A 21,399-nucleotide genomic window follows, 5' to 3' on the forward strand; every position below is an offset into this window, starting at 1 on the left:
GAGGGTGCCTTCCATCCAGGGGGATATGAGGAAAGGCACAAAAGTGGAAGGGAAATTATAACAGCAACAGCACTGGCTTATTTTGGGTAAAAGTTCATCTCACACCTACAGAGAATCACTCTCTCCCTCTGGGGCCCAGGCTCTACAGAGGACAGAGATGGCTCAGGCAAGCTTCTACCTCTGAGGGATTTCCATCTAGCCCAGAGGATAAAGCAAGCCCATGATGGTGGATAACACTACAGAAAAGTACCTTAAGAAGGCCAGAAAAAAGAAACGGCGTTTAGAGGAACAGATATGCCTGTTTAGGCTCCTATTAACAGTATCTACAGAATCACGTATTTACATACATACATCTATATACATCTTGCAGCTCCTAGAAATTAACTACCTTTTTTCAAAGTGCTTTCTCACTACTAGTCATTCTATCCTAAATGGTTCGTGAAGCAGAAAGAGTAGATAAGGTTATGTTCTCCAGAGAAGCAAAGTGAAGCGTCCATCTTTTAAGATCTGCTTAGGTCAGCCACACTGCGTCCCTCTGGGTCCATTCCTGCAGCAGAGGGGGCGGTGCATAGGGACGCGTTCTATAGCAGCCTGGATCTATCAAGAGGCAGATAGTCTGGATTTTACAAAGCAGCTCTAAAGGGTGTTGAGAACGAACACGACCTGAGGACACTCCTCCACTCCCATCCCTCTTCTCCAAACCTTGCAGGTATCATCCACCGCCCGAGTTGCTGCTAGTTCCCACTCATGGTGACCTTGTATAGGGTTTTCATGAAGTGGCTATGGGTTTGAATCGCTGACCTTGAGGTTAGCAGTCCAGTGCTTATCCTACAGCACCGCACCCACCCCCAAATACTTTAGCTGTTCACACTTTTTCCTTTCACTGGTTTCACCCATTTTAATTTAAGGACAGGTGCTGAGCCGTTTCTCGTCTATATACACAGTCTAGCACACAGCTCAGCTCAAGGGTGGGGGCGATAATAGGAGTGGGGAATAATCCTTCGGGTCTCCCCAGCTCAGTACGGACACCCCGAGTTCTCATATCCCACCCGCAATGGCTGGGTCTCCCTGCAGCGGGACTCGCAGCCAGAGGCGCTCTTAACCGCAGGATGGCGGGGGACTGTGCTGGGGAAGGCGGGGTGACCGCGGGAAGCCGGGCGCACCACCCGAACTAGAGTCCCCGGCTGGAAGTCGGCGGGGAGGTAAGAGGTGTGGAAGAGCTTTGAACCGAAAAAAAGAGCTTCAGGAACCGTGAGATGTTTCCCCGTTTAGAAAGCGGGGGGTGGGGAGGAGAGTGATGTCAAAAACCGAAGCCTGCAGAGCCCAGACTTCCGGAGTCGAAAGGACCCCCACCACGGGTGGAGGGCGCGGGAACCATCCCTAGCTTTGAGGAGAGGCTCCGCCTCGCGAGATCTAGAGTCGGGATCTCGTTGCGTTGCCTAGTGACAGAGAGGACGCTCGCGGGCCCCCAGGCTAACCCCCGCCATAGCCTCAATTCTCCTACCATGGGAGAAGAAGGCGGCCGCCGCAACTGTGGGACCACTAGGGAGCTGCAGAAGCTGAAGCAGCGGGCGATGGAGTACTACCAGCAGAATGACGTACCGCGCAGACTGGAAGAGCTGCTGAACTCCACCTTCTACCTCCAGCCTGACGATGTCTACGGGCACCTGGTAGGGACCTGGGACGGACACCCTCTTCCCTCCAGCCCCTCTCCCCCCGCCCCGCGCTGCGGCAACACCGGGACCACTGCGCATGCGCACCTCCAAGGGCCGCGCTGGAGCGGCGCCTCCTGAAGAGGAGGTTCGGGTGTTGGAGCCAGGAAGAGAAAGTAGTAGGAAGGACCAGCCTGAGGAAATTTGTAGCCACAGCGAGACCTTCGGGCGGACCTGCCTTAGCTGCTAGTTGTTTTTTAAAATACAGGCCGCAAAACCACGTTGTTGTTATGTGTTGTGGAGCCGGTTCCAACCCTGTACAGGGATTCTGAGGCTGTAAATCTTTACGGGAGCAGACCTCATCTTTCTCCTGTGGAACAGCTGGTAGTTTCAAACTGCTGACCTTAAGGTTCGCAACCCGATTCGGAACCACTAAGCTACCAGACCATGCAACACCTGTAGCTCAGCATAAAAACCTTCAGCTAACCCCTTTGGACCATCCCTTACCGAACTGGTAGTGCTGCCAAATCAGTGTTCCCAATACTCAAATGTGACCATCATTCTCTTCTCAGAAACCTCCTGTGGCTTTCCCTGCAAGCTATAACAAGATCAAACACCTTAGTGTGTGTGGGGGGGGCGGGGGTATTCTGGTACAGGGTCCCCTCCATCCACCCTCCTCCCCCTTCACTTTGAACCACTCACCCTACTTTTCTTCCATTTTGCTTATCGTCTTCCCTCTACTTGAAATACCTACGTCAACTTCTCCTCATTCAACCTGTTAAAATACTACACTTCTTCCAATGTTGGGCTCAAATGTCTTTTCTTCTAGTTATCTGTTACCTATTAAAGGAATTAGGGGATAGGGACAATCCTAGTATTCGACAGCAATACTGCGTACTCCTATACCATAGATTTAGGGTTGAAGAGTTTGGGATTGCTGTAATTCTTGGCTCTGCCACTTACTAGCTTTGTTGTTGTTGTTACTAGGTGCCATCAAGTCGGTACCGACTCACAGCGATCCTATGTACAACAGAACGAAACACTGCCCAATCCTGGGCCAACCTCACAATTGTTGCCATGCTTGAGCCCATTGATGCTGCCATTTTGCCAGCCCATCTTGCTGGGGAGTCTTCCTCTGTTTCTATGACCCTCCACCTTACCAAACCTGATATCCTTCTCCAGCACATGGTCTCTCCTGACATTATGTCTAAAATATGAGAGATGAAGTTTGGACGTCCTGGCCCATAAGGAGCAATCTGGCTGCACTTCTTCCAACACAGATTGTTTGTTCTTTTGGCAGCCCATGGTACTTACAGTATTTTCTTCCAACAGCATAACTCAAAAGCATCAATTCTTTTACAGTCTTCCTTATTCACTGTCCAGCTTTCGTATGCATATGAGATTATTGAAAATACAATGTCTTAGGTCAGGTGCACCTTAGTCGTCAAGCTGACATCTTTGCTCTTCAACACTTTTAAAAGGTCTTGTGCAGCAGATTTGCCTAATGCAATACATTGCTTGATTTCTTGCAATACATCGCTTGATTTCTTGACTGCTATTTCCATGAGTATTAATAGTAGATCCAAGAGGAATGAAGTCCTTGACAACTTCAGTCTTTTCTCCGTTGATAAGAATGTTGTTTATTGGTCCAGTGGTGAGGATTTTTGTTTTCTTTACATTGAGATGCAGTCCATACCGAAGGCTGTGGTCTTTGATCTTCAACAATAAATATTTTAAGTCCTCTTCATTTTCAGCAAGCAAGGTTGTATCATCTGCATAATCACAGGTTGTTAATGAGTCTTCCTCCAATCCTGATGCCACGTTTTTCTTCATATAACCCAGCTTCTCAAATTATTTGCTCAGCAGACAGGTTGAATAAGTATGTAAAAGAATACAAGCCTGTCACACACTGTTCTTAATTTTAAACCATTCAGTGTTCCCATGTTTTGTTCGAACAACTGCCTCTTGGTCCATGTACAGATTCCTTATGAGCACAATTAAGTGTTCCGGAATACTCATACTTGGCAATGTTGTCGATAACTTGTCATGATCCACACAATCAAAAGCCTTTGCGTAGTCAATAAAGCACAGGTAAACATCTTTCTGATATCCTCTGCTTTCAGCCGTGATCCATCAGATATCAGCAATGCTCTCCCTCATTCCACGTCCTCATCTGAATCCAGCTTGAACCTCTGGAAGTTCTCTGAATGTGTTCTTGCAGCCGTTTCTATATTACCTTTAGTAAAACTTTACTGTATGGGATATCAAAGATATTGTCCAATGATTTCCGCATTCCGTTGGGTCACCTCTGTTTGGAATGGGCATAAATACTGATCTCTTCCAATCAGTTGGCCAGATAGTTGTCTTCCAAATTTCTTGGCATAGATGAGCAGCTGCCTCCTGTGCTGCCTCACTTTCTTGAAAGATTTCAATTTTCACTCCATCAAGTCCTGGTGCCTTGTTCTTTGCCATTTCCTTCAATGCACCTTGGGCTCCCTCCTTCAGTATCATTGGCTCTTGATCATATATTACCTCTTGAAACAGTTGAACATCAACCATTTCCTTTTGGTACAGGGACTCTGTGTATTCTTTCTATCTTCTTTTGATGCTTTCTGCATCTTTCAATAATTTACCCAGAGAATCCTTCAATAACAAAAGTCGAGGCTTGAATTTTTTCTTTGCTTCCCCCAAGTTGAGAAATGCTGAGCGTATTCTTCCTTTTTGGTTTTCTGACTCCAGATCTTTGCACATCTTGTTGTAATATTTGACTTTGTCTTCTCAAGCTGACCTTGGAAATGATCTGTTCAGCTCTTGTACCTCATTTCTTCAATTTGCTTTAGCATCTCTACACTGGAGAGCAAGTTTCAGTGTCTTGTCTGACATCCATTTTGATCTTTTCTTTCTCTCTTGTCTTCTTAATGATTTTTTGCGTTCTTCCTGTATGATGTTCTTGATGTCATCCCACAACTCTTCTGGTCTTTGGTCTTTAGTGTACTAGCTTTGGTCCTCTATGATGTTGACGATGCCCAGTGAACCCTTTCTCCAGTATGCATGTTTTTAAGCCTCCCCCACATCACTCCAGACTTGGCCATGTGACTTGCTTTGATTGATAGGACCTTAGCAAGCATGATACAACAGGCCTAATAAGCGCTGACTGTTGAGGCTTACCCTCTTGGAATACCCTGCCTTGGTTGGAAGCTTGTCCTCATGCTGTGAGACAGTCCAGTTCCTCTGCTGGAGAACAGGAGATTGTGTAGAGAGACCCTAGCAGCTTTGAGGCCTCCAGAATGTGAAAGACAGATACCCATCCACCCCTAGTTGTTCTAACCATCCCAGCTGATGCACTAGACACGTGAGTGAAGCCATCTTGGATACTCTGGTCTGTGTCAAGCCTCCAGATGACCACATCTGCATGGGAAACCCATGACAAGACTAGCAAAAGAATTACCCAGCAGAGACCAGTTCAAATCACAGAATCATGAATGAATAAATGGTTTCAGCCACTACATTTTGAGATGGTCTGTTCCACGTTGATAAGCACCGTTGAGTAGGTTCCAGTTCATAGCCACACTGTATAGGGTTTCCAAGATGAAGTCTTTGCAGGAACTGAATGCCTCATCATTCTCCTGCAGAGTGGCTGTTGGGGTTGAACCACCAGCCTTGTGGTTAGCAGTCTAGTGCTTATCCTACAAAACCATGTGCTCCCCAGGTCTATTATATAGCAATAGATAAAACATTGGCCCTGTGCTCCCAGTCAGTTTACTTCTCTGGAACTCAGTCTGCTCATCTGTGGAATGGAAACTATACCACCAACCTTATAGAGTTGTTTTGCGAAACTTCATAACAGAGTGCCTAGATATGTCTGGCATTCGTTAATCTATATAAGGTTTATGGAATCCTTTATGTTGTTAAGTACCATGGAGTTGGTTCTGACTCATAATGACCCTGCACAGGGTTTCCAAGACTATAAATCTTTACGGCCGAGTAGAAAGCCTCATCTTTCTCCTGCAGAACAGCTGGTAGTTTCGAACTGCCAACCTTGAGGTTAGCAGCCTGGTTTGTAACCATTATGCTACCAGAGCTCCTTGGAATCCTTTATAGGCTCTGTGATATGTGTTACAGTGATAAACAAGACACAGTCACTATTACAAGGTACATCTTATGCACTCAGAAAAAGTTCCCTTTCCCACATAATATAATATCCAGCACATTGTACATGTTACCTGAACTCACTATGATACACAAAGTAGAAGTTAGGGAGCATTTTTCCTGTTCCTGATTCTATCTAAATTCACAAGCTTGAGAATTGGCTATTGTTTGCATTCTGATGGGGTGGCACCTCCAAGCTGGCACATTGCTAATGGGTATTAGATGACCTGTTATCTGTGTAGAGGTTGTTGGAATTTAACTGAAAGATCAGAATACTTGGTCTGCTAAGTGAAAATTAAGAATCCAGTATTATCTGGTAATGTGGGGAAAAGATGAGACTTTCTGCTCCCATAAAGATTTACAGCCATGGAAACCCTCCACAGAGTCACTGTGAGTCAGAACTGACTCCATGGCACATCACCACCACCACCACCACCACCTGATACTGAAGAAGATGAGGAGAATGTGTCTTCCATTACTCTTCTCCCCTCCTCTCCTAGCTCCTGCTCCTCTGTATTGAAACGCCATCATGAATCTTTTATTCATACTCCTTGAATGGGCTTTCTCCCTCCACTTGATTTTCTTTCTTGGGGTATTTCCAAATGGCTTCTGCTTTTCCACATCAATGAAGCAGCAGTCCTCGTTGAACCCCTAGGACTATGTATAAACTGGTGGTGAGTGAAATGCAACTGTCACCTAAGTCTTCAATCTAATAATGGCAAATGCCTTGCTGCTGCTGCTGCTGCTGTTCAGTGCCATTGATTCACTTCTGACCCATAGCAACCTTGTACAGGGTTTCCGAGGAGCAATTGGTGGATTTGAACCACCAACCTTGTGGGTCATGGTCCAGTGCTGATCCTACAGCGCCACGCCAGGAGTCCTAAGAGGAATAAAAAGCAGTCCATTTAAGATGGCTTAGAGAACTGAGTGGAAGGCTTGGTGAAAAGTCACACAGGGCCTTTAAATTAAAAAACAACAAAGACATTAAGTTTCTGCTGGGAAACAGATTGCCTCATGTACCAGAGACTGAATCCAAATCTCAGGGCTTTACGGAAGGGAATTCCCACAGAGCTAGTAGTCTAACCCTGGAACCAGAAACAACACACAGAGAAAGGCTGAGTAGAAACTAAAAAGAGAACATGTGAATGACCTTTTGAAATAAATTAAATGGGTATTGTGACTTTTGGGGTTTTGTTTTTTTGTTTGTGTGTGTGTGTGTGTTAAAGGCAAATTGCTTTTCTAAACTTGCAAAACCTCCTACCATATGCAAAGCAGTGGGGAAGAACGTGCTGGATGGACTAGGCCTTCCAACCCTGCAAGTGGAAATATTCTGCACCATTCAAAATTTTCCCAAGGTATGAGGCAGCTTAAGTGCATTCTTCAGTATATCCTGGCCCCATTACATTTATTAGCAACTGTCTAAATTGTTCACCGTGAGTTCGAATCAACTAGACCGCAGCTAACACCATCACCTGGTCTAAATTGTAGAAAATTATCATAATGTTTTGAAATTCAGTGAAATGCATGTGAATACTCTGGTTACAAATCGGGCTGTGAACCACAAGGTCAGCAGTTCGAAACTACCAGCTGTTCCGCGGGAGAAAGATGAGGCTTTCTGCTCCCATAAAGACTTACAGCCTCGGAAACGCTGTACAGGGTGACCATGAGTCGGAACCGACTCCACGGCATATAAGCCACCACCACCACTATTCATAGGTATTCATAAATAGGAAGCCTGACTTCACCAACTACTATGGCTTTATTATTGTTAAGTGTAATTTTGATACAGACCTGACTGTTATGTGTAGATGATCAAAGGCAGAGAAAGAAAGGCAAACATAGTTTTAAGTTCTGATATTATCAATGCAATCAGTCAGTCCTATAGCAACATGTAGATTTAGAGAGTTACATACAAGGGCAAGTCAAAAAGTATCGCTGCAAAATTGTGTAGTAGTTGTTATTGTTAGGTGCCATCAAATGGTTGAGTTGGTCCTGACTCTTAGGGACTCTATACACAACAGAACAAAATATTGCTCAGTCCTGTGCCAGCCTCACAATTGTCATTATGTTTGAGCCTGTTTTTGCTGCCACTGTGTCAAACCATCTCATTGGGTGACTTCCTCTTTTTCGCTGACCCTCCACTTTTACCAAGCATGATGTCCCCCAGGAACTGGTCCATCCTGACAACATGTCTAAAGTACAAGAGACAAAGGCATAACCATTCTTGCTTCTAAAGAACATTCTGGCTGTTTCCAAGAAAGATTTGTTTGTTCTTCTGGTGTGCATGGTTCTTTTAATATTCTTCTCGAACACCATAATCCAAATGCATCCATTCTTCTGCTGGCTTCTTTATTTATTGTCCAATTTTCACATGCATAGGAGGCATTGAAAATACCATGGCTTGGAACAGACACACCTTAGTCCTCAAAATGACATCTTTGCTCTTTAACACTTTAAGGAGGTTTTTTGCAGCAGATTTGCCTAGTGCAATACTGACTTGACAGAACTTAACAACAACAACAACAGCTTCCATGACTATTGACTGTGGGTCCAAGCAAAATGAAGTCTTTGACAACTTCAATCTTTTCTTCATTCATCATGATGTTGTTTATTGGCTCCGTTGTAAGGATTTTTGTTTTCTTTACATTGAGGTGCAATCCATACTGAAGGTGGCAGTCTTTGATCTTCATCAGTAAATACTTCAAATCCTCTTCACTTCTAGCAAGCAATCTTGTGTCATCTGCATATCGCAAGTGTTAATGAGTCTTCCTCCAATCCTGATGTCACACTCTTCTTTCAAATAATCCAGTTTCTTAGATTATTTGTCAGAGTCCTGGTGTGGTACTGGGGGATAAAAACACTGGAACACAAGGTCAGTTTGAACCGCAAGGTCAGCAGTTCAAACTCACCAGCCGCTCCTTGGAAACCCTATATATGGCTGCTATGAGTTGGAACCAACTGGATAACACTTACCACCACCACCAACAACAATAACAACATACAGATTGAATAAGTATGGTGAAAGGATACAACCCTGGTGCATACCTTTCCTGATTTAAAACCATTCAGGATTCCCTTGTTCTGTTCAAACAGAACCTTTTGGTTAATGTACAGGTTCCTATTGAGCAAAATTAAGTGTTTTGAAATTCCCATTTTCACAATGGTATCCATAGCTTGCTATGATCCACACAGTAGAAGGCCTTTGCAGAGTCAAAAAACATCTTTCTGGTATTCTATGCTTTCAGTCAAGTTGCATAGATAGCAATGATAGCCCTAGTTCCACGTCCTCTTCTGAATCTAGCTTGAATTTCTGGCAGCTCCCTGCCAGTGTACTGCTACAACTGGTTTTGAATTATCTTCAGCAGAGTTCAACTTGCAAGTGATATTAGTGATACTGTTTAATGATTTCTGGGTTTCTTTGGGCCACCTTTGTTTGTAATAAACACAAATAATGGGTTTCTACCAATCAATTGGCCAGGTAGCTGTCTTCCAAATTTCTTTGCATAGGCTTCCAGTATTGCATCAATTTGTTGAAGCATTTCCATTGATATTCCATCAATGTCTGGAGCCTTGCTTTTTGCGATGCCTTTGGTACAGCTTGAGCCTCTTCCCTCAGTATCATCAGTGACTGATCACATGATACCTCTTGATATGCTTGAACATCATTCAGTTCTTTTTGGTAAAATGACTCTGCGTATGCCCTCCATCTTCTTTTGATGTTTCCTACGTCATTCAGTATTTGGCCATGTTGTTAAGTTTTGTTATTAGTACTATCAAGTCATTTCCAATTTATAGTGACCCTTTATAGGGTTCCGAAGGAGCAGCTGGTGGCTTTGAACCACAGTTAGCAGTCCAGTGCTTATCCTACAGTGCCACACCCAAACTCCATTGTGCTCATAGAATCCTTCAACATCACAACCCAAGGCTTAAATTTTTTCTTCTGTTCTTTCAACTTGAGAAATGCTGAACGTGTTCATCCCTGTTGTTTTTCTAATTCCATGTCCTTTCACATTTCATTAAAATACTTAACATTGTCTTCTCAAGCTGCCCTTTGAATTTTCCGTTCAGCTCTTTTACTTCATTTCTTCCAGTTGTTTCAGCTTCCCTAAGTTCAAGAGCATGTTTCAGCGTCTCTTCTGACATCCACTTTGATCTTTTCTTTCTTTCCTGTCTTTTTAATGACCTTTTGCTTTCTTAATAGATGATGTTTTTGATGCCATCCCATAACTTATTTGGTCTTCAGTCATTAGTTGAATGTATCAACTCTGTTCTTGAGATGGTCTCTAAATTCAGGTGGGATATACTCAAGGTCATATTTTGGCTCTCATGGATTTATTTTAATTTTCTTCAACTTCAACCTGAACTTGCAAATAAGCAGTTGATGATCTGTTCCACAATCAGTCCCTGGCCTTGTTTTGGCTGATGGTACCAAGCTTCTCCATCGTATCTTTACTACAAATGTAGTCAGTTTGCTTCCTATGCACTCTCTCTGGTGAGGTACATGTGTACAGTCACCGTTTATGTTGTTGAAGGGATCCAGGTGTGGCACTGTAGGATAAGCACTGGACTGCTAACAGCAGGGTTGGAGTTCAAACCCACCAGCCACTCTTCAGAAACCCTAGATGGGGTCGCTATGAGTCAGAACTGACTTGATGGCAATTAACAACAATAACAATGCTGTTGAAAAGAGGTATTTGCAATGAATAAGTCAGTGGTCTTACAAATACTATAATGAGGTCTCAACCATCGTTACTATCACCAAGGCCATAGTTTCCAACTGTAGATCCTTTCTCTTTGATTCCAACTTTCTCATTTCAATTACCAGTGATTATCAATGCATCTTGATTGTATGTTTGACCAATTTCAAACTGAAGAAGATAGAGTTCTTCAATTCCATCATGACTGGCTTTAGTGGTTGGTGGTGGTGGTGTTAGGTGCCATCGAGTCAATACCAACTCATAGCGACCCTATGCACAACCGAATGAAACACTGTCCGGTCCTGGGCCAGCCTCACAATCGTTACTACATTTGAACCCATTGATGCTGCCACTGTGCCAATCCATCTCATTGGGTGTCTTCCTCTTTTTCTCCAACCCTCCACTTTACCGAACATGATATCCTTCTCCAGTGACTGGCCCCTCCTGATAATATGTCCGAAGTATGAAAGACAAAGTCTGGCCATCCTGATTTCTAGGATTTCTTCCAACACAGATCCATTTGTTCTTTTGGCAGTCCATGGTACTTTCAATATTCTTCAACACCATAACTCAAAGGCCTCAATTTTTCTACAGTCTTCTTTGTTCGCTATCCAACTTTTGCATGCATTTGAGCTTATTGAAAATACCATGGCTTGTGTCAGCTGCACCTTAGTTCTCAAACTTACATCTGTGCTCATCTACACTTTAAAGAGATCTTGTGCAGCAGATTTACCCAATTCACTACATCACCTGATTTCTTGACTGCTGTATCCATGACGGTTGATGGTAGACCTAACCAAAATGAAATCACTGACGTCAACCTTTTCACCATTTATATGGATGTTATTTGTTGATCCAGTCGTGAGGATTTTTAATGGTTGGTAGGTAACCTTCATTAAGAAACCTTTATTAAACATAATTAAACAAAAAAATATCAAGCTGCTATTGCTTGATGTATTCACCATCTAGGTCTATACACTTCTGAAGGCAGAGTTTCCATCTCTTTAACCCTTCCCCCAAATAGTTCTGTGCTCTTTGATTTACACGACATCAAAATGGCAGTTTTGGCATCTTCGAGAGATTCAAATTGTGTTCCTTTGAATGGTTCTTTGAGTTTGAGGAACAAAAAGAAGTCTGAAGGGGCAAAACCAGGGCTGTAGGGTGGATGGGATAAAGTATTCCAATGAAATTCCTGTAGGACAGCCCTTGCTACCCTCAAAGAATGAGCAGGTGCATTGTTGTGATGGAAAAAAATTCCTCAGCGCAACTCTCGTGGACGTTTTCTCACCATTGCAGATTTCAATTTTCTTTAAACTTCTTCATAATAAGTCCCTGTGATCATCCTGTGTCCTTCAAGAAAATCTACCAAGATTATCCCTTTGGAGTCCCCAAACCCAGTCTCCATAACCTTTTGAGCTTACTTCCCTGTCTTGAATTCATCTTCAGGATCATCCTTACCTGCTTTGATCCATCTAAAAATTATTGTTTTATGTGGGGCAGCATTCTTGTAAACTTGCTACAAAGCTTCAGTGATTTGGGAAGATGTCCACTTGAGTTTTGTTAAAACTTTTCTATAAGCCTCGACCTCAAAATCATTTTGTCGATGGCACCGAAAGGCATCCTAATGAGACTTGGATCATTACTGGCCTGTGAACCACAAGGTCAGCAGTTAGAGCCCACCAGCAGCTCCGCAAAACAGAGATGAGGCTTTCCACTCCCAGAAAAATAAAAAGCCTTGGAAACCCTATACAAGATCTCTGCGAGTCCAAACTGAATTGTTGGCACTTAACAACAACGAGACTAATACAAGTGAATTACTGAAATATTTTGTCTGCAGCTGTCCACTGATCATGTTAAAACCGTTTGGGATCAAAACATGCATGTTTGATGTGGAATCCTATACTTTTTCATTTGCCTTCATATTTATAAGCTTGTCTGAATGTATAGATAGGTAATCTGATCTGCATAAAGAACTGAGTTTAACAGGTTTGATTGCTGATTGTGCTATGTTTAGCATGCTTATTTATTGTTAGAAATAATTTTGCTACAGCCTCTCGGAGGAGAACAATTTTGATTAAATTTGCGAGTGTTCTTTTGCCTATTTATTGGTTGTTGTTGTTGTTGTTAAGTGCCGTTAAGTCAGTTCCAACCCATAGTGACCCTGTAAAGGGTTTCTGAGGAGCATCTGGTGAGCTTGAACCACAGACCTAGGTAATGATAAATATGAACTCCACTATAGAGTTTTTATAAGGATACTTTAATGAGTTAATAACTAAATTTTACTTGAAATTGGGCTTCACAACTATAGAAATATCTCAAAGAAAATGATATATTCTCATTTCCCTCTTGAAATTGGTGACATACTATCATCTGTGTGAAAAGCTGGGTTAATTCCATTTCCTGTTTTCTGTGAGAGCTAGGGACAATGTAGACACATATTATTTTCAGAACATATGTTCTGTGGTGATCTCGTCTCACTTTGAAGTACATGAAAACCTTCTGCCCGAGCTAATGGAAGCTGAGGAATTGGAACGGAACAACGCCATCAGCACAGCTGTGCAGTGGGTCAACAACATGATCACTGTGGAGATTCAGGGCCTGGAACCTTCCAACCAGGCTGAGGTGGATCAGCTGCTCAGGTAACTCTTCCACTTTGAAATATAAATGTGAAATACCAATATATACTTGTTTTCATCATACCTGCCAGAGTTACGAAGTCAGTTTAAGAAGCCCCAATATTTACCATAATTTTTTTTAATCTTCTGATAAGCCAGTTATTAAAATCTTACCTATGTAAGACACATTAGGTCGTTTAGCCGCTTTTGATGCAAAGAGCTTTTGTGGGATTCAGTAAAGCCTTTCTGAGGAAAAGGATCAAGTTAAGAATCCGGTTGATGTACTTTCCCTCTCCCCAGCCCTCAAATCCCACCTTCCAAGCATCTCACAAGCCTTTCACGTGGTCAACACTGCTCAGACTGCCAGTGTCTCCTACAGCCACTGAGTCTCCAGGCTTTGTTCAAAGACTGACGTTCTCATTTGAAAACCATTTGAAAGGGAGTGTCTGGATTACTAGGGGCTCTGTAAGCACTGTTCAATGCCCAGCCAAGTGATACATCAGGATTCCTTTTCCTTTTGTGCACGTCTCATGCCACAGCCTTTCAACCAAATGAAAATTAAAGTGGTCAAAAAAATTCACTTTGCTCTTTTGCTTCAGAGTTGGAGCATGACTTTTGCCAGAAACTTTCTTGTGTAGTTTTGGTTTCTCCTGAAGTTCCTAAATGCTATTCCTTTTATTTATTTATAGTTGCCCTATTTGCATATTTCTTCATGTTTTTCCAAGCTCCCAGTCAAGCCAGCCACCAATTCTATTCTAGTCCTTTGATGTTTTCTCCTGGAGTTTTCCCTCTCCAGTTCTCCCATCTGGGCTGATACCCCTCTTGGAAAACAGCAGATGCCATAAAGACTCTCCTCCCCAATCTCCTCTGTCTTGTCCATTCTTGATTGGCTGAGTTACACCCTTTTAAAGTAAGGGTAGGAAAGGGGTATGTAGGTATACATTTTTGAGATCTTACATGTGTGGTAACATCAGTACTCTGCCCACGCTGTTGGTAGACTGGCCCAGTATAGACTTGGTGGTTCAAGTCAATTTCTCTCAGTAGTTTAAAGCATTGCTCCATTAGAATCTTGATTATTCATCAAATGCAAATCTGATTCCCATGTCTTTGTTGCTTGTTTGATTGCTTTAAATCTGTGGAAGTTTGTAGCCTGTTCTCTTTATTATGTGTATGTGGAGGGGGAGCTTGGGGGTGGGGGAGGGTGGGTGAATGAAGGTAGAGAAATCTGAACTTTTATATGGTTGTTGTACTTAAGTGGGATGTCCCAAAGTTTATGTTGTTTTTTTATATATAAACTACTCCTTTAAGCAAAAATACAAAAACTCAACAAACGAAGATCGTATCACATTTCACCATCTACTTTGGACTCATTTGTCTTCCGATGACCATTTCCTGTAAAAGAAAACCCAGTTGCCCTTCATTCAATTATTTCTTCAAGTTTTCCTTTAAAACTACAAAGAGGGCTCAAATAATGTAAAACATGAGCACCTGAAATCATCCAATTTATTTCAGTTCCCGAACACAGTTTTATTAACAGCATCATTATTTTGGGGTCTTGGAAATCAAAGCGGATTCGTTCTTAAGTGTCTCATTCCAAAGCCATATTTTCCTGCCATCAAGGACATTCTTTGCAAACAAAGTGCAAGAGGAGCAGGAGAGAAAAGAATTGGAAAATTTGGCAGAAGACTTAACAGTGCCTACGCCGCCACCACCACCTCTTCTTCCGCCTCTTCCGAAAAAGAAAGGACAGAAGCAAGGTTGGTGGCTATCATTTTGCAGAACCTTTAGTGACAAATGTGTGAGGAAGAAAGACTAGAGTTTGGACAGCATTCCAGAGACAAGTCTCTTTAGTGTAGTCCTAGGTTAGGTTCCAACTAGGTCCTAGGTTAGGTTCCAACTAGGTCCATTGTGTTGGATGGTCAGGGTTTCACCTCATTCTCCCTTCCATTTTGATTTGTAGAATGCAAGTATTTCTGACCTCGAGGTGAATATTGATCCCATTGTATTGGATAGTGGTAATGTCAGGGAGTGTGGCATGGGAGGCTTTTAAACTAGGCCTTGCCCTCAGATTTCCTTCATGGTGGTTGTTAGGTACCATGGAATGCATTCTGATAGGGTGGGGTTTCCAAGGCTATAAATCTTTAAGAGAGCAGAAAGCCTCATCTTGCTCCCAAAATTTCCATTAGCTCTTCAAAAAGTCACTCCATATTTTACCGAATAATGACATCCTTTGATATGGACAACCAACATCCTCTCAGACCTTAATAAAATTTTCTTCAGAAAATTTTACTATTTTAAAGCCAACAGAATCTTAAGTAATCACCACCCTTTCTCTACCCCTTCTAACAGTATGCTACCCACTGCCGCCAGTAGGTTAAGTCTGAAGCCTCCACTCGTATTCTAACATGTTTTATCTACAAGAAGAGCATGCTCCTTAAGGGGATAAAGCATGCCTGACTCATCTTGACATTGCCAATATCTAGCACAGTCCCAAGGAACTCTGATAGCATAGTGGCTACGAGTCGGGCTAGTAACCTCAAGGTCAGCAGTTTGAAACTACCAGCCATTCCACAGGAGAAAGATGAGGTTTTCTGCTCCTGTAAAGATTTACAGTCTTGGAACCTCTATGCAGGGTTGCTATGAGTCGGAACCAACTCCACGGCACATCACCACCACAGTCCCAGACACAGATGAACCACTCAGTCAATGTGAGTTCCAGTGACTAAGAGAACTCCAGAACCAGTGGCCAAAGTATGATGGAGATAAGGTCCCTTGTGTCCACAGATTTGGATGCAGAGGTCTAGAGAGGGAAAGAAAATTGCTCAAGGCAAAAGAACTATGTTGAGACCAACCAATCATTTCTTGGGAGGGCAGAGGTGGCCACTACCGAGTAATAGGTAATGGCCACCAATGGATGTTCATTTGTCTATTCCTAGTTTTCAGATTGTTGTTGTTGTTGTTGTTAAGAGCCATTGAATTGCTTCTAACTCATAATGACCCTGTATAGCGTTTCCAAGAAGTGGCTGGTGGATTTTAACTACCCACCTTTTGGTTAGAAGTCCAGTACTTATCCTGTAGTGCCACACCAGGTTTCCCTATTTTCTGATGTTGTTGTTAAGTGCTGTTGAGTTGGTTTCAAGAGGAGCTGCTGGTGGGTTTGAACTGCCAACATTGGGGTTAGCAATTCAGTGCTTATCCTACAGATTACCCTAGAAATTAAGAGAAGGAAAGAACAAGAGAGGACAGTAATTGGTTAAGCACTAATTATGTGCTTAATACTTTCATAAGTAGCTGTAGTAGCGTAGTGGTTACGATTTGTGTTGCTAACGACAAGGTCAGCAGTTTGAAACTACCAGCCATTCCACAGGAAAAAGATGAGACTTTCTGCTCCTATAAAGAGTTACAGCCTCAGAAACCCTACACAGGGTCACTATGAGGCAGAACTGACTCCACAGCACACCAACACCACCACCACCACCGCCGCCGCCACCGCCGCCGCCAGGTGCTTATATAGCTTATCTTCAGGGATCTGAGATAAAGCAGCAATTACAGGCACAGAGAAGACACGAGTGACCCTAGAGACTCAGTGGTACCTGCTCAGACACGGTGGCTGAGAACATATTAGAATGAAACATGGGTGAGGATTCTGGGTGAATGGTTGGATCTGGGAGTTATTTCAATAGTCAGCAACAGCATGGAACTAGGCATTGGTTTGAGGCTGCGGAGAAGGATAAGAAGTCAGGCATAATCATGAAGAGATGTTCAACACGAACGTGAGTACTTGGAAGCTCTGGTGGAATATAGCAAAACAAAGGATTTGGAATTCCAAGTTGCCCAAATCCTGTCTTTATCCACTGATTGTTAGAACCTGGGCAAATATCTTTTCTTAAGCCCCCCAGTTTACTTATATGTGAATGTGGGCTAACAATGTCTACTCCCCAGGATGGTTGAAGAAGTTGATGTTGAATGGCCTAGAATTTCTTAGAGAGGCAAAATCCATGGCTAAGAATTATCTGAGCATTAGCAGGTAAGTAAGGGAGCCCTGGTACGGCACTGTGGATTAATGTGTTGGACTGCAAAATTGGTTTGAACTGCTGGGTCGGCGGTTCAAGGTCACCAGCCGCTCCTCAGAAACCCTATACAGGGTACTTATGGGTCGGAACCAACTCAAAGGTACTTAACAACAACAACAAGGGGAATTAAGCAAAACCTGGCTGTTGAGGTAGAGAATATGTTCTTTCCAACCTCAGGTTTTATCCTTACTTTTTGCTGGTCTGTTATACCTGTAATAGAAGCATGCAAAAATATCATTTTATTCAGTCAAACTCCTCGTTACTACGGCTCATCAATCTGCGTTCCCCAGGGAGGAAGGATACTCTTCTGGAGAAGCCGATCCCACCTGAAGAACCTGCCGAACCTGTCCTCTGTGGCAGCATGGCCATAGCGGCTGTGTCACTAGCTGTTGCAAAAGCCAGCGCCATCCTGGCCAGTAATCCTCTCTACTTACGTATTGCGTCACTGAAGCACAATCAGGTTAGTGTCAGGTGCCATTAGTAGAGCCCATTCGTATCTCACTGTGAATGAATCAGGTTTTGTATTTTTCCTTTTGTTGTTGTTAAGTGTCCTCAAGTTAGTTTGACTCATAGTGACCCTGTGTTGGGTTTCCAAGGAGCAACTGGTGGGTCTGAACCACCTACCTTGCAATTAACAATCCAGTGCTTATCCTACAGCTCCACACCAGGTTTTACTTTGCTGTTCCTATATTTCAGGAACAGCCAAAAAAGCTAAGCGTACCTATGCTGATGGTGTCTCTGATCAGCTGCGGAAAATCATCTTCTGGGAAGCTGAATTTAATGAAAGAAGTCATTTGTATCCCCCATCCCGGACTAAGCACCAAACAAGTATGTTACATTTTCTCAAAAAAAAAAAAAAACCCAAAATAATAAATGAATTATGTTATCTCTTCTCTAGCATCAGTGAGTTTTTAGTGTAGAGCCCCAAGACTCTAACACCAAAGGAGAAAAACTAAAAATAGAAAATGAGAAAAGTATATTTTAGGAAATCAGCGAAGTGGGAAAAAAACTTCAAGCAAGGAAAGCACATTTAGACCTCTGACTCGTTAGAGCAAGTACTCGTGCTGGTGATTCCTGGAAGACAGGGAAGAATCATGCTGTAGGCCCGGATTGTACTGGGGAGAGGTGGGATATCTTTACTGACTGCTCTGTACACTATGGCGGGCCCTGGGTGGTGCTGTAATATAAGCACTGGGCTGGTAACTACAAGATTGGCAGTTTAAACTCACCAGCCACTCTGGGAAACACTATACATGTTGGCTATGAGTCAGAACCAACTGAACAGCACTGAATAACAACAATGTACTACAGCAGCAGCAAGTAGAAGCAATTTCCTAGCAACCCACTCTGCTGAGTGAGAACTCTAGGAGCTGTATCTTTTTTTTAAAAAACTTGTTGTGCTGTCTGGGTACCAGAGCACCTGGCATGCCATTCTGTATCTGTCTTGGTTTGGCAACCTCACCATTACTGGAATGCACTTGGCAACTTTTTTAGTGGTAATGGATTTATACTGGTTCAGTCATTTCATCTCCAGATTCTCTTGGAGACCAGTGACATGTGTTTTCCCAGATTGGTCAAGAGAATGAAGGTAACATGCTCCAACAACTGAGTAAGTCAGTTCCAGACAATGAAGTGTCTGTTTTGCACAGGGTCACTGAGTTGGTACTGACTCGATGGTACCTAACAACAAAAACAACAGCAAGACAATGAAGAGAGGCTCTTGAGGAAGAAGAGCCTCTCATTCATCTTCAACATAAAGGACTAAAGACAAACTTGTCATTTTCTGATTTTGTAGACCATGTTGTCCACTAACCAGGCTGCCTTGTCAGGGACTCTTCATATATTCTCAGAATAGTTGTGCATGGTGTAAACTTTCCCATTTGAAATTTCTACATTACAACAGTGGGAAACCATGATTTTTCTCTTTATAGGGTGTGGAGATGCTTCTGGAAATTCAGAAACATGTTAACAAAACAATTGAAACGGTATGTAGAGAGTATGTATCTAGTACCAATACACACTAACACATCTTCCAGTATCCAATCTGTAGATGATTTATGGAATTAAGCCAATATTGTTTTTATCACTATGGAAATAAATTCATTTGCTTTGATTTTCCCGAATGAGCCAAGATTACACATCATTGACTACGGATCCAATTTCTAATGGTACTTAAAAATGTCATTTCGAATCTGAGAGAACTGGCCCATGCTAAGATCCCCCCTGAGAAATTGCAAAGAAAGAAAGGATTTGACCCCTAGCATATGAGAGGCAGTTTGGTATAGTGGTGTAGATACAGACTCAGGAGCTAGGCTCCCTGAGTTGGGCTTTAAACCAGGCCTATTGGCTGAGCATCCCTCTTGAAGAAGTTTCGGAGGCAGGATGAGAGGCAGGTGTGTGTGTCCAGTGGTCTGTCTCTTCACAGTCTATCTTAGGTCAGGGCACAGTAATATGGCAAGGCTGGGCCTCAGACTCCTGTAGTGAGACCCTATCCTTGTCTGTGGGGCTTTTTATCTTTTAAATATAATTTAACCCACCACCTGCTCCTCAGAAACCCTATAGAGTTGCTATGAATCAGAAGTGAGTTGACTGCACTTAACAACAAAAAAAATGGCCTTTTTCTGTTCCAGGATCCAGTTCAGGATCTCACACTGCATCTTGAGAATTTTTGTGTCTGTGTTCATGAGGGATATTGGTCTATAATTTTCTGTCTTAGTGATGTCCTTCCCTGGTTTTGGTATGAGGGTTATGCTTGCTTCATAAAAACTATTAGGAAGTTTTCCATTCTCTTCTATATTCAGGAATAATTTGAGTGGAATTGGTGACAGTTCTTCCCTGAATGTTTGGTAAAATTCACCCATGAAGACATTTGGGCCTAGACATCTTTGGTTGGGAGTTTTTTGATGACCTGAACAATTTCTTCTTTTGTTATGGGTCTGTTCAGGTTTTCTACTTCACTCTGTAAGTTTAGGTAGGTCATGTTTTTCCTAAAAAGGTATCCATCTCTTCTAAGTTTTCGAATTTTTTGGAGTACAACTCTTCATGGTGGTGGCGGTGGTTGTGTGTCGTGGAGTCAGTTCCTACTCATAGCGACCCTATACAGGTTTTCCGAGGCTGTAAATCTTTACGGGAGCAGAAAGTCTCATCTTTCTCCCAGGGAACAGCTGGTAGTTTCGAACTGTTGACCTTGCGGTTTGCAGCCCGATTTGTAACCACTACGCTACCAGAGCTCCTTAATAGTATTCTGTTATTATCCTTTTGATTTCGTTTGGTTCTGTTGTGACATCACCCATGTGGTTTCTAATGCGAGTTATTTGTGTCCTCTCCTTTTCTGTTATGAAGTTTGCCAATGGTTTGTCAATTTTGTTAATCCTTTCAAAGAACCAGCTTCTTGTTCTGTTGATTCTTTCTATAGTTTTTCTGTTTTCCATCTCATTTATTTCTGCCTAATCTTTATTATTTCTTTTCTTTTGGTGACTGTAGGTTCCCTCTGTTGGTGTGTTTCTAATTGTTGGAGATGCTGTGTTAATGTGTTAATTTAGTTATTTACTTTTTGGATGTGCGCATTTATCGCAATAAATTGTCCTCTCAGCACCGCTTTCACCGTGTCCCAAAGATTTTGGTATTTTGTGTTTCATTCTCATTTGTTTACAGGAACTTTGTGAATTCACGTTTGATTTCTTCTTTTACCCAGTCTCTTTTCAGCAGGATATTATTCAGTTTCCATGTATTTGAGTTTATTTCCTTGGTCTTCTTATTGTTGATTTCTAGTTTTATAGCATTGTGCTCTGAAAAGATGCTTTGTAGTATTTTGATGTTTGTAAATTTATGGAGGCTTGCTTTGTGACCTAACACATGGTCAATTCTGGAGAATGTTCCATGTGCACTGGAGAAGAACGTATATTGTGCTATTATTGGATAGAATGCTCTGTACACATCTATGAGGTCAAGTTGGTTAATTGTGTGTTTAGATCCTCTGTAACTTTGTCGAGTTTTTTTCTGGTTGTTCTGTCCCTTTTCGAAAGTGGCACATTAAATTCTCCCACTATAATTGTAGATTTATCTATTTCTTTCTTCAATTCTAGTAGGGTTTGCTTCATGTATCTTGGTGCTCTTTCATTGGGAGCATAGATTTTAATTATAGTTATGTCATCTTGCTCAATTGATCCTTTGATCATTATATAGTGGCCTTCTTTATCTCTTATGCTGGTTT

General features: G+C 42.4%; 1 protein-coding gene across 1 annotated transcript in view; it reads left to right on the top strand.

Moving 5' to 3' along the window:
• The first annotated feature begins 1,505 nt into the window (after positions 1–1,505).
• The window catches only part of ENO4 (enolase family member 4), a 39,440-nt gene continuing 19,546 nt past the window's right edge, over positions 1,506–21,399 (top strand). Inside the window, exons 1-7 of the mRNA XM_006831492.1 lie at positions 1,506–1,670; positions 7,028–7,156; positions 12,947–13,137; positions 14,734–14,870; positions 17,477–17,646; positions 17,883–18,014; positions 19,118–19,171. Of these exons, the coding sequence (XP_006831555.1) occupies positions 1,506–1,670; positions 7,028–7,156; positions 12,947–13,137; positions 14,734–14,870; positions 17,477–17,646; positions 17,883–18,014; positions 19,118–19,171 (978 nt within the window). The remainder of the gene's footprint in view (positions 1,671–7,027; positions 7,157–12,946; positions 13,138–14,733; positions 14,871–17,476; positions 17,647–17,882; positions 18,015–19,117; positions 19,172–21,399) is intronic.

The sequence above is a fragment of the Chrysochloris asiatica genome, unplaced genomic scaffold, assembly GCF_000296735.1.
Source record: "Chrysochloris asiatica unplaced genomic scaffold, ChrAsi1.0 scaffold00003, whole genome shotgun sequence".
NCBI lineage: Eukaryota > Metazoa > Chordata > Mammalia > Afrosoricida > Chrysochloridae > Chrysochloris > Chrysochloris asiatica.